The sequence below is a fragment of the Gavialis gangeticus genome, unplaced genomic scaffold (genome assembly GCF_001723915.1).
Source record: "Gavialis gangeticus isolate Ggan-Ray unplaced genomic scaffold, GavGan_comp1, whole genome shotgun sequence".
Taxonomy (NCBI): Eukaryota; Metazoa; Chordata; order Crocodylia; family Gavialidae; genus Gavialis; species Gavialis gangeticus.
In genome coordinates this window covers 147079-160257 of record NW_017728984.1, presented here as the reverse complement: position 1 = coordinate 160257, position 13179 = coordinate 147079, and the positions used below count along the sequence as shown (strand labels likewise).

The 13179-nt window shown below is 45.5% G+C and overlaps 1 protein-coding gene across 3 annotated transcripts in view; it reads left to right on the top strand.

The window, feature by feature from the left end:
• The first annotated feature begins 2009 nt into the window (after positions 1-2009).
• Positions 2010-13179, top strand: part of SLC27A1 (solute carrier family 27 member 1) — a 15577-nt gene continuing 4407 nt past the window's right edge. Inside the window, exons 1-10 of one of the 3 annotated variants that reach the window (XM_019513701.1) lie at positions 2010-2083; positions 3237-3403; positions 6438-6832; positions 7396-7557; positions 8685-8754; positions 8857-8948; positions 9119-9228; positions 11562-11771; positions 12068-12194; positions 12446-12583. In XM_019513701.1, coding sequence (XP_019369246.1) covers positions 3237-3403; positions 6438-6832; positions 7396-7557; positions 8685-8754; positions 8857-8948; positions 9119-9228; positions 11562-11771; positions 12068-12194; positions 12446-12583 — 1471 coding nt within the window. In that variant the 5' untranslated portion in view covers positions 2010-2083. Of the gene's footprint in view, positions 2084-2347; positions 2512-2852; positions 3404-6437; positions 6833-7395; positions 7558-8684; positions 8755-8856; positions 8949-9118; positions 9229-11561; positions 11772-12067; positions 12195-12445; positions 12584-13179 lie in introns of those variants that run through there. The other 2 variants (XM_019513716.1, XM_019513708.1) reach the window with 2 other exon arrangements.

The following is a 13179-nucleotide window of genomic DNA, read 5'->3' as shown; positions in this document are numbered from 1 at the left end:
TCCATCCCCACCCCCACCTTGCTTCGCGGAGAAGCCGCTCCCTGAACTTACCTCCGGTAAGTGTCCTGCACCGGCCCCAGTGCCTCTACCGCTCTCCACGCCCAGCTCCTCTCTGGGCGGGTGTGCAGCATTAATAAGTTAGTGCGCGGCAAGATTTTAAATTGTGCATGGCCGTGCACATGCACAGCTTGGAGGCAACATCAATGATTCTTGCCAAAAAGCAGGAGAAAATGGGAACCTTGCTACAACGTATACTCTGTAACTAGGAGATACTGGGGAATGAAGTCTGAATTACTGGAAAATCTGTTCTTTTACAGTGATCTGCAAAATCTCATGTTCAAATAAGCCTAATGCAGAGGAAGGAATGCAGAACAGATTGCTTCAGGCTTTTGTGATATCAGTAACTTTGGCAGGAAAATGAACCCAGTGTTTGATGGATAAATCAAAATAAGTATTTTGAAACACTGTTTAACGCACACACATTATACTTCCTACATATTCACAGATACTACAGCTTACAGGCAATAGTGCCCAAATGAGGGGTGCATTCACCATATCATAGTTTACTTGAAGTCACATAGGATGCGAGAACAATGGAATGCAGCTCAACGATGTTGCTGTATTTCTCACAGAGTATGTGCCTCTCAAATTGCTTCTCTGAATCAAACATGGGGGACCTGCAGTAATACAAAACATTTTTTTTCTCATTAGGATGGTATAATGCCAGATGTCTCATAAATGAATGTGTAGAAACAGAACTAAGGGAAAGGTCAGCATCATCTGTTTGGAACAAATTTAATTTTGAGCAGAAAGGAGCGAAGACAATAGTCAGGGTTGCATGAGGACATAAAAATACTTTAGGAATATATTAGAAAAAAAGATGTAGCAGTTTGCAAAGTGCTGCTGGAAATCCAAAGGGCGCAGTAACTGCTGGAAACCATTTTACAGTTTGTGACCCAGCAGAGAGGAAGAAGGAACCTGAAGAGCTTCTTGTCTATACACTGCTCATTTTGCATGAACTGTTCCCAGCAACCAAGACTAAACAGCCTCTCTGAACATAAATGTTATAACACTAAGTCTTTTAGAAGCAGATGTGGGAATGTGACCAGATAACACAAGCTGGACACTTCAGTTGTTGTTAATGCTTTAATTTGTTGCACATTCTCTGAGACCCTTTTACCTATAAACTTATTTCAAAGAATTGAATAGGTACAGAAACATACAGCTCTGCGGCACGTGAGGCAGCCTGTTTAAATCCTGTTTTTTCACTAACTAGGCAGTGATACATGCTGTGAAACACAGTAGTACCCATGGGACTGAAGGAAAGTCCCAGAGACAGTACTCTGGCGCTGCCTGCACTACAGATGCAGCCATCTCCAGGAACCTGCTTTCAAACCAGTCACCTCTGGCCGCGGGCACAAACTATTTTCTCGTCTACAGAACCAGGGGAACTGTGGGCTTCGAAACAGTGCCTAGACCAGATGCAGCAAGACATCGTGGTGTGGTGGCATCACACCTTCCTGATAACGCAGCGTGACACAAATTCAATTCAATTCGTTAAGAATTCTGGCTAAACGCCAAGCTCCTGAAAATGACACAACACACATACAACCATAATATAAATAAGTTCGAACAAAGTAATCAAACTACAAATATTATACTAAAAATAGAGCCCAATATAAGACTATTCATATAAATATAGTAGTAAATCAAGACATGAATCTATAATATTGCTGTACATAGATCCACAATTGATCAGTGTGACACCAAGAACGCAAAGACATAGGACAGGGTGTGATGTCACAGCAGGACGGAAAGGCAACTAGATACACTCCTCGCAACTGCAAAAAGCAGCTCCCACTACTTCCACCTCTGGACCCGGCCCACAGCTCCACAGCGCCTCCTGCGGGCGGACCCGAGCGCGGCCGCTCTAGCTTCGGGCTCTCTATGCTCCGGCCTGTCTAGCCTGGCGTTCTCGCTGGTCCCAGCCCCGGCGGGAGGCGGAGCCTACTCGGCCCGCCCCCTGCCTGACGCTACTTCCGGGGTGGGCGGCCCGCGCGCAAGACGTTCTACAGCTGACAAGGTAGCGGTGGGCTGGGGCCGGGGCGCACGGGGAGCCGTTGCCCTTGTCTCGGGGTCGGTGCGTGCGCGCGTTGCTCTCGGAGCTGGGCTCAGTGAGGAGTGGGTGCCGGGTGCCTGCCGCCCTCACCCCCCGCTGGGTCAGGCTGAGCGCGGGGCTGCCCCCGCGGACTTGCCTGGGGCTTGTCCCGGGCTAAGGGACAGGGGCCGCCGAGCGACCTGCCGGGTCTGTCGGGACAAATGCACCACGCCGCGGTGCATCTAAGGCAGACGGTGCCTGGTCCCATGCAGCCCCGGGGCAGGACTCGACAGATGCTTCCCCTTCCCGGCCCTGCCCCACATCCACACCTGCGACCTGTTTCTCACGAACTGCTAAAAAGAAAGCGAGGGATTGGGGCTTGTCCTGGTGTTCTAGTCACAGCGATCAACCTGGTGTCATCTCCAGTTGCAGCCAGGGAGGTTTAGGTTGGATATTGGGAAAAACTCTCACAAGGAGGGTAGTAAAACACTGGAGCAGGTTACCCAGGGAGGTGGGGGAATCTCCATCCTTGGAGGTTTTCAAGGCCTGGCTCAACAAAGTCCTGGCTGGGATGACCTAATTGGGGATGGTCCTGCTTTGAGCAGGGGTTGGACTAGATGTGCCCTCCTGAGGTCTCCTCCAGCCCTCGTGGTGTATGATCCTAGTCCAGGGTCTGTGAGAACTCCTTGTCGTCTAGGGCAGACAAGGTTCTTTGGGTAAATCTGCTCTTTTTTTTATTAGACCAACCACAATAGTTGGAAAAAATTCTTCTTTGCAAGCATTTGGGTACAAATGCCTTTCTTTGGCTGAGGAAGTCTGTGGTTGGTTTAGCGAGTTACTTCAAGTCTGGCTCATGGTTTACCTTTTTGGCATGTACAATGGCTAGAAAAATCATAAATCCAAATACGTTACTGAACCTTGCAGAAATTAATTCAGAAGAGTCCTGTTCCCTGTGCTTTGCTGTTTTGACACAGTCATTAAACTTTTTTTTTATAACTGTGAGTCCTGTGAGCACAACAGTGTCTCCTGCTGGTTTCAGTAGTGGTAGGATGCATCTCTTGCCTGTTGCTGGTGGTTGCTAAGGGGTCAGAGTTGACTGCTTGGCTCTGATGATTCTGAAATCTCTCTCCCTCCTTAGATGCGCATGGTTGGGGTTTATACTGCTTCTCTGGGCTCTCTTGGGCTAATGAGATTTTTTGGTGTGCCCTGGTCATGGAGTCTGGCAGCCACACTGGGCATTTACATTGGCAGTGGAGGGTGGAGGTTTCTTCGTATCATCTTTAAGACTGCTCTGAGAGATCTCTTGTAAGTATTGCCTTGTGGACCTTCCTCTTGTGCCATAATGTGCTTTTTTTTTTTTTTTCATTTGTTTCTATAAAATAGCCTTTCACCATTAACAATGAACCCACATTTATTTTGGCTCCAACAGCATGCACTAAGAACCCTGGAGGGGGTTTATAACCTAGACTTTTGGGAACATGTCTTCAGGACATGTTTTAGACTTAGCAGGAAGGGGGATAGATTTCACATTTCAGAAATGGTGTGAAAGGGCATGGAATCAGAGGTTATAGTAAACTGGCTTTGTGCCAATTTAATGGTGTCAGGGTTTTTTCTGAAGCTAAAGCTGTTTTTATTACACATTGTGGTTTGAATGGTGCAATTTTTGTAGGAACAGCTGAATATGTATGGTTAACAGAATGAGAATTTACACTAAGGAGATGGCCCTATTGTGCAATTTAACAAGGGGTGAGTAAAGCTTGTTACAGAAGCAAAGCATGTTATTGTTCCTCCTAAAGTGAAAACTACAGTAGGTTGATATTAAGATTATAGATTTTTTTTAAAAATGTTTGTATTGCATATAATACCTTGGAGTCTACTGCCTGTCTTACCTCCTGGGACTCTGTTCTTAGTATTTCAGTTCTGTGCCTCTTAGGCTACTGTGAGGGGTTCCCTTTGTTCCAAAGGATTTAAGGCTGTTATGATCACCAGAGACTGCCTAGCTTTACTGTGGCTGTCACTGTGCTTTGAAGGGCTGTTTCCTCCTGATTGCGTGGCAAGTGAGGAATAATGGCAGAAAATAATGTAGGGAGAATAAAGCCCTTTAAGAATCTGAGAAGTGTAGCTAACCAGTGAAAAGGCTCTTCTGTTCTGTCTCTGGCACAGCTCAGTGTAGGGTCACCATGAAAGGCCAGCTCAACCTGGCAAAGTGCCAGCAAGTTGTTTCTAAAACAGCACCCTCCCCCCATTCCTTGCAGCTTTGCTGACCAGGGCTCCTGTCTTTGGCACTCAGTCATGAGGGTTTTTTAAGAGCTGATATTAAATGACCTTTCATGTTTCTGGAGGCGTATCCAGACACCTATGTTGCAACTCTTTCCTGTTTGATGGAAAAAATACTGTCACAAGCTTCCTGCCATCAGGAAATCAGGAGATCTTGGTGCTAAGATGGTGTATTTATCTGCATATTAAGGATTATAAAACATCTCCCATTAGAGACTATATATCTGTAAATGTAAGAAAAAGCAGAAGAATCATGGCAAATGTAGAGTACTCCATGGTTATGTTTCAGATGAAACAGTTCACACTTAAGAGTAACAAAATATTTCATCAAGATGCATTTAGCTGCTAAAGCTTGCCTGCTTTAAAATGATCATAGCAATTGGAAAAAGTGGAAAAGACCTGTTAGGTCAAATCTAGTTTGTTCTGCTTGGTTAGTGCAAGGTTATTTATCATGTTTTCAGTACTTTTTTTTCCAATACTGAATATCCAGAGAGGTGAACACAGTTCCCTTTTCCTTGGGATTCCTATTTAGAATCTAGTAGATCTTTGTTTTGCAGTTATTCAACCTATTTTTCCCCTTGATCATCTATTAACTCCTATTCATGTTCTTTTGGATGATCTTTAGCAAGCACTCTCCTTGTGTTTGTTCCCTCCAGCAATTTCTAAAATATTTTGTCCTCTCTTTCCCACATAGTTTTCATTTAGCAGCATCGAGAGTGTCTCTCTCTCTCTCTCTCTCCCCCGTGGTAGAAGTGGCATGGGGTTGTGAATGGAAAGAAGATGCATATGAAAAGCAGTACAGTGAACAGTTCTGTTCCGAGTAGGAACAGCATACTCGCTCACAATTGTGTAGGGTTTTTTATATTGGAAGCCTTTGGCTGTGTTCTTTTAAACCTCATTATGATTTGATGTCACACAATGAAACCATCTTTTGCTTTGTTCTAGTCAGAAGCATCTTCTTTCCTAGTTCCCCCAAAGAAAACTGCAAAGAAGGCTGCAATGTGGCCTCACACTGTGACATGATCTATTTCCAAGAGCCCTGCTTACTGCATTTTGCAATATTTTGTTTCCTGACTTTGTAAGGATATTTAATGGCTGGCAGGATTTAACCACATCCATTGATTCCACGGTAAAACATGCCGAGTCTCCAAATCCAGGGTTCCTAAAAGCTTAACACTAGGAATCTGATTTCCAAGTCAAATCCAGAATTCTAAATGCTGCAGTTCACTTGGCCTCTGTGTGATTCCAGCACTGAAGCATGAAAACCTTAGCAGGTGCCAGCTAGCTAGATGCTAATACAAAAGATGAAAGAGATGGATGTGAGTGAGATAGAAGGCAATGCCCAAATAGTGGGACAGAGGAGGTGGGTGGAATTTTTAACATGGGTCTATTTCCAGATTGTACTTTAAAATACCATCTTTTTGTATTACATGAGACTAATAGATGTCCATTTCCTTTGGAGGCCTTTGTCCCTGCTGAAAGGAGGATTTTTTTTCTCTTTGTTCTCTTCCCTCCCTTCTCCCCTTTTCCCCCAGTCTCTTCAGTGTTGGATCATGGACCCTTTGCTTCTCCTTTGTGCGTGGTGCGTGTGTGTTTTTTGTAAGTACTGCTCCTTTTCCTGCTGGAAGGATTTCCAAGCACCAGTAGAGTGAAACATCTTGTTGCTTTGCTTGTCCACATACTGTTGGAGAAGCTGTATAATTCTATATAGTCTAGCCACTTTCACTTTGAATCTTCAAGAGAAGGCTTATTGGGAGCAATAGAAGCTCAGGACCATGCTTATCTGTAAGTGCTGAACTGTGTCAGCTAAAAAGAAACTTCTTATTTAACTGAAAATTTAGGTTCTCCTGAATTTGATGGTTTAGGCTTCCTGACTGCAGTAAATAGCTTTCATGTGTACCCTAGTGACAGGTAGAACTTTTTTAGCTCAAATGGCGGAGTAGAAAATTGTGCCAAAAGTTACCAGCCTGTATAGTAGGCAGACAGTATTGGACTGTATGTTTAAATTCTTTTGGGGGTGCTGAGTTTTTTGCTAGCGTTGACTTTCTTCTCCTTGATGCAGTGGCCTCTCAGTGCTGTTACGAGTCAAATATGAGTTGCGAAAGCATCAACGAGCCAAAACTACTGTTCCAAAGATCTTCCAGGATGTTGTCCGCAGGCACCCTGACAAAGTGGCACTGGTCTATGAAGCCACTGATGAGAAATGGACTTTCAAGCGTCTGGATGAATATTCCAATGCAGTAGCTAACTTCTTCTACCAGCAGGGATACCAGCTGGGTGACGTGATTGCCATCTTCATGGAGAGCCGTCCTGAGTATGTGGGCCTCTGGCTGGGGATGGCAAAAGTTGGCATTGAGGCAGCCCTTATCAACTTCAATTTGCGTCTTGATTCTCTGGTTTACTGTGTGACAACCTCAGGTGCAAAAGCTGTGATCTTTGGAGGAGAGCTGTCCGCAGGTAAGTCACTCAGGAGTTTGTATGCACTTCTTACTTAGTCCTGAGGAAGGATGTAAAAAAAAAAAAGGCAAAGATTTTCAGTCGGTCTATATGTTCTGTGTATGGAAAGAAATGGGATGATGTACTCGTATCAGATGAGGATGATGGAAGTAATTTCCAGTCCATTTTTAGCTAAGGAGGCTATTAAACAATTACAAGGAGTAAAGGCGTTTTAGCTCAGCAAGTCCAAACTGCTTGCTTCCAAGAATTGGCTGAGGCAGTCTCTGGTTAATACCATCTAAATTCCAGCAGATTGCTAATGTTGTACCACTATACATGGTACAAATGGATGGAGAGATGAATTTGCCTAGACTTCCAGGAAGGTCTTTTGTTGAAACTAGGATGTTGGAATCATGGTAATTTGGATGTTACTAGGATAGTCTCTTAAATGCTCTTTGTGTCTCTTGGTCTGAGCATTGTAGATGCCTTTTGAGATTTAATAATATCACCAATATTAAGTGACTGCTTTTATAATGCGGCCTAGACTGTTGTACTTTTGCAATGGAACGTGTTGTATGTTGCAGCAATATCTGAAGTGAATGGGATGCTGGGGAAGAACATGACAAAGTTCTGCTCTGGAGACTTTAACCCGGACTCTGTCCCCATGGAGACGAAACATCTTGATCATCTTCTGAGTGCCACATCAAAATCTCCTCCCCATCAAATCCCAGCCAAAGGTTTAGATGGTAAATTTCTTGGTGTTTTTATTCTCCTTGGTAGCATGTATGAGACTGCAATTTGAGAACTTTGTTTGAATACCCAAATCTAGAGGCAAATTGTAGAGGACCTTGTGTTGCAGTGTTTGAAGCACAAGTCTCCCTGTGCATGTAAGAACCTGAACTGCACGGTGGTAGATGCCTGCTTGAAAATCGTTCCAGAGCTTTCAGAGGAGCCTGCAGTGACAAGAGTGAGTTGGCTGTTACTTTTTTAAAGACCTCACCCTACCAGGGATGCACTTTCTGCAAAGAAATGCTCTGTCACCTTACTCCTGCTGAAGCTGATAGACTTGAGGGCACATCTTCCAGAACTGAGTCTCAGGAGAGAGGCTTGCCAATTAATCATGTGTTGTTGGGAAAGTGCAGACAAAGTTTCCTAGATTCAGATTCTCCTATTTTCCTGTAATACCCACATGGGGGTTTAGGTTTTACAAATAGCTCAACCTCTTTTTGTGGAGAGAGGAAGGAAGGAAGGAAGGAATGAAGGAGAGAACTGGCTGGGCAGCATTTAGTATCTACTGGAACTGGAAGTAGTTTATGTAATATTTTTGAGACCATTAACTGTGTTAGAACTGGTGAGTGTGTTCTCTCTGTTTCAGTAACTCTGTTAGTATATCAGCAGGGGGATTGCAATGTCTTGGAATGCAGACTTGCTGGATTCCCTTGAGAATCTCAGGAACTTTGCTCTATGCTACTTGCTTGTCTCAGGCATAGGTTGGAGTGACCTTTCCCCTAGATTCATCTCCCCATTGATGTCTAAGTCTGACAGCTGACCTATTTCCAAGGCAGTTTGGAGAGAGAAGAAAAATTTGTCCCCTTAGGCCCCTGCATTCTAAATTCAGTGATTTAGGAAGGTGCCTTTGACTGTCTGCCTGTGTGGGTGAAGCTCCTGGGGACTGAGCTCTCTCTCTCTTGCAGCTGTGACAGTTTCCATGCCAGCCCTATCAGCTTACTGCCTCATGGGCTGTCACCAGTTCACAGCCATCACTCGTGATTTGCCAAAAGACTGATAAGGAGAAAGTACCGTAGGCAAAATGAGATTTGTCCACAGAAATAGCTGAGAATGATCTGCCCTACACCTGCTTTCTCTTCTTTAGATAGACTCTTCTATATCTACACCTCTGGCACAACTGGGATGCCGAAGGCTGCCATCGTAGTTCATAGTAGGTGAGAAACTAATGAGAAGCTCCCCCCAGAAGCTGCTCTTCAGCCAGTGATGGTCAAGGCTGTATTTGTGTCACTTCCTTAGCATTTTTCGTGTTCTTCTAGGTACTATCGTATAGCTGCTTTTGGGTACTACGCCTACAGAATGCGTCCCGAGGACATCGTGTACAACTGCCTGCCCCTCTACCATTCAGCAGGTAGGCTGCTTTCTCTTCAGAGGCAAAGGGTCATGCTAGTTCTGCCTGTTTTAGTGCTCTAGTGGATCCAGGTGTTGCCAGGGACCCTCCAGTAGTCTTGTAAAAGAATCTATTTTGAAGTGATTTAAACTCAGAGCAGTACTGATACCCTGCTTCTCCTGGTCTTCCAGGTAACATCATGGGAGTCGGCCAGTGTCTTATCCATGGTCTCACTGTGGTGATCAGGAAGAAGTTCTCAGCAAGTCGCTTTTGGGATGATTGCACAAAATACAAATGCACAGTAAGGAACATTGAAAACTCTGCCAGCAGAGCAGTGTTGTCTCTGCAGCCTGAAGCAGATGAGCAATTGTTTTGGACAGGGGTTATTTCTAGATGCAGACCTCTCTTCTGACATTTCCCTGCTATCCACCTCACACGTTCTGCCATGAGTCTTATCACTCCTCCAAAGTCTTTCTTTTCCTTCTCCTATCTTTAAGCATTATGCTATAAACCTTCAATGTCCTGGACTGTAGTACTTTGTCCTGGATAACCACAGAAATGGGAGTGGAGAGACTGGATTGTCCACCTGACAGTGCTCCATGCTCACTACCCCAATAGCAAACAGCAAATTTAATTTGTTCAGTCAGTCCATATGTAAATGAATAAAGTGAACATCAGGAAATGTGGGGCATAAAGGCAGAGAAGTGATCATTCCTGCCTCTCGTTCATGATTCCAGTACACACAATGAATTTAACTTAATCCTGTTGAAATAGAAACTAGAGAAATGAGATGCTTTTAAGAATTTATAACCTCAGTGTAAACATAAAATGTGAGTGCCTTGTGGCTCTACCTCCCCTGACTTCCAAAAGCACAGTTAAGGAAGAAGTTTTAGACTGTGTTTTAACTGTTAGTCTCATCTAGTGACTTCAGAGAGTTCTTGGCCTTTGCCTTGAGTGGACAGCTGATTCATGGAAGGAAGGATTTGTCTTGACTGTTTCAGTTCTTTCCTTTCAAATATATGTGCTTTGGGTGATGGACAGTAGATAAATTCTGACTCTGAACACACAGCTGCTTCCATCTTATGGAAATGGACAGAGCTGAGGTAGGAGGAGGATTGTGACCAGCACAACATAAGGAGAACTGGACTGATCAAAATTCTTCTTCCCCAACCCCCAGGGGTATTGATGTGTCATGGCTTGCAGGCTGGTATTGGAAATTCTGCATACTTCCCCCAGCTCCAGTGTATTATTCTGAACTGCTTAGCAGCACTCTGATCCAAAAAACAGCATTCTCATTTGCCCTGGCTCTTTGAGGACCTTGCATTGTAGATGCAACCCATTCTTTGGCAGGCATGAGCCTCTCTCTGTTGCAGTGTAACACACTGCAGGGAACACCAGATCAGGGCCTCAGCAGTACAGGGAGCAGCAGAGACTTCCCCAAACAAGAGAAGCAGCAGTGGAGCAGAGGGGGACCTACCCAAACTGGGGAGAGGAGGAGAACTGACCTCTTGTGGTGCAGCCAGGGATGACTCTACAGCAGCTACAGGGAAACAGTTACTTTCAGGATCCCTGCACATCAGCATACTGTAACTTATTATCTGAATTTAGCATTGTTTACCCCTCTGACTAACCAAACCTTTTATTTCCCTCCACTTAACATTCCTGCAGCTGCAAGAGTATTCTTTGGGGGCCTTCCTGTCTTCCTTAACACAATTCAGTAGTCCACATCCTCTCCTTTCTGTATGCGCTTGCGTATTGTCCTCTGCTGTGACCTATAACAAATCTAAGGGCCATCGCTGTAATTGGCTGGCTGCTCCAGTTGCCAAAGTCACGTTTGTCTTGCCTGTGCTTCTACCCATACCTGTCTCTGATCTGTGCTTGTTTAGAGTTACAGGCTGTTAGGGACAGTGGCAATTTTCTTTAATCTTTGTGCAGTTCTCAGCACAAGGGCTGCTTATACATGTCACAGGGGTTTACTTTGGTGTAATTCTCCCTAAATTCAAGTGGTGGGTTTTTAAAAACACTGTTTCAATTTAGGGAGAATTAAACGGAAGTGAACCCTGGTGGTGTATACACAAGGGTTGGGCCTGATCCTTACCTGCCTCTCTGTCAGCAGTGGGTGGGGAGCGTGTGCTGCTGGTGGGCCAAATGGTCCCTGAGCTGTGGGGGGGGCTGGTGCTTCCCTTCATGGTGACACCCCCCAGGTAGCACCTGCCTTCAGGTACCTGGCCCAGGCGGAAGCCTGCCTGCACAGGCTGCCGCTGGGCTGCTTACACAGCCCCTGAGGTGCACCAGGCCTGGTGCTTCCCTCCAGAGCTGTAAGGTAGTAAACTAAAACACCTCAGAGGTGTTTTTATTTTGCTACATCCCAAAGTCATTTAATGCACAGTATGCCGCTGACAGTGTAAACAGCCACACATTTAAAGTGGTGCAAAAGGGCATTTAAGCCACTTTAAAGGCCAATTTTTGTGGCGTGTACAAAAGCCCAAGGAGACTGCACTATAAACCACACAGCAGATGCTATGATAGCTCATCCCGTGAATGTGCAGCCATATACATTGATGTATCAGGTTTTCCCAGCACGTTAATAAAAGCCTCTTGAAGTCTGATCTGTACTTATGTTTACTGCTTCAGATTATTCAGTATATTGGGGAGATCTGCAGGTATCTTCTTAATCAGCCAGCACGGGAGGCAGAAACGCAGCATCAGGTGCGGCTGGCCGTGGGAAATGGCTTGAGACCCACCATATGGGAAGACTTCACAAAGCGTTTTCGAATTAAGCAGATTGGGGAGTTCTATGGAGCCACAGAGTGTAACTGCAGCATTGCTAACCTGGATGGAAAGGTAGGCCATGCATGGCTACAGTGAAGATGGATGTATTCTGTCTGCTTATGCAGATGATCTGCCCTGCTTCTCTCACAGCCCTGATAGTACCCTGCAATGAACTAAATCTGTAAATTTATGTGAACATTACCTCTACAGGACAGTTGCCATCTGGGGTGCATTTGCCTACCTGTTAGCTGGGAAGAGGTTCAGAAAACATCTGTCTTTGTTAGGAAGAAGGCAACCAGATACAATGGAAGGGGCAGCTGAGAGGCCAAGCCCTTCACTGTTCATTTGTTTTTACTTGTTTTTGTAAGGTTGGCGCTTGTGGCTTCAACAGTCGGATTTTGCCCAATGTTTATCCCATTCGCTTGGTGAAGGTAAATGAGGACACTATGGAGCTTATCCGTGGCTCCAGTGGGCTCTGCATCCCCTGCCGCCCAGGTAAATGTTACTGTTTACAAAGCCTTAACTGTTCTAGAAGGCTATCAGATAAGTGACTGCTAGCTTCAGGGACTAGTAATAGAATAAAAAGCCTTTCCGCTCCAGGTCTCTACTTCAAAAGCCCAGCTCAGTCAATGTCTTGACAGTAAGACAGTCTGCATGAATCGAGTACATGTGGCAAAAACCATCATTAGTTTGGGCACCCTTGACTGCATTTGCCACCTCATGGAGTCATGTCCTATTTTCTCTAGGAGAGCCAGGCCTCCTTGTGGGTCGAATAAACCAACAGGACCCCTTACGACGGTTTGATGGCTATGTCAGTGAGAGTGCCACCAATAAGAAGATAGCATTCAACGTGTTCCAAAAAGGGGACCGAGCATACCTTTCAGGTACTGTCAGAATGAGTGCAGGCTTCACTGTCATGAGATGCAGACATGTTCTCAGTCATAGATGTAAGAGTTCCCACTGTTTAATGGGTAATAGCAAGCAATTTAACTAGAGTCTGTGTAGTCCAATAGCTTCTTTCCTGTTGCCATCAGCCTAGTATCCCTGATTTTAGTAGCGTAGGGTGTCAAACTCACCTGAGTCCCTGGACTTGTACTGTGGGGTTATTTGTGGGCCAGATACAGCCCAGGGCATGGGGGGCGGCCACCGCAATGGCAGCAATGAAGGGTACACCAGTGGCAAGAGGGGTATGCTGGCAGGGGTCAATTGGCAGCAGTGGGTCCGGGGGGGAGGTCTGGGGGCCATGGCCAGAGGAGCCAAAGGACCCTGATTCTGTGGCAGGCCATGCTCACCCGCTTCCAGTCACCTGTAGTAGCCAAGCAAACTGGATAAGAGTGGCTCCACAGGCCTGGCCTGGCCTGGCCTACAGGCTGTATGTTTGACACCCTTGTGGTAGTGTGACTATGGCAAGGCAAATGGGGCACCAGCATTGGGGGTGGGGGGGGGGGGGGGGGCCAGAATGGGGGCATCTGGGAAGGCT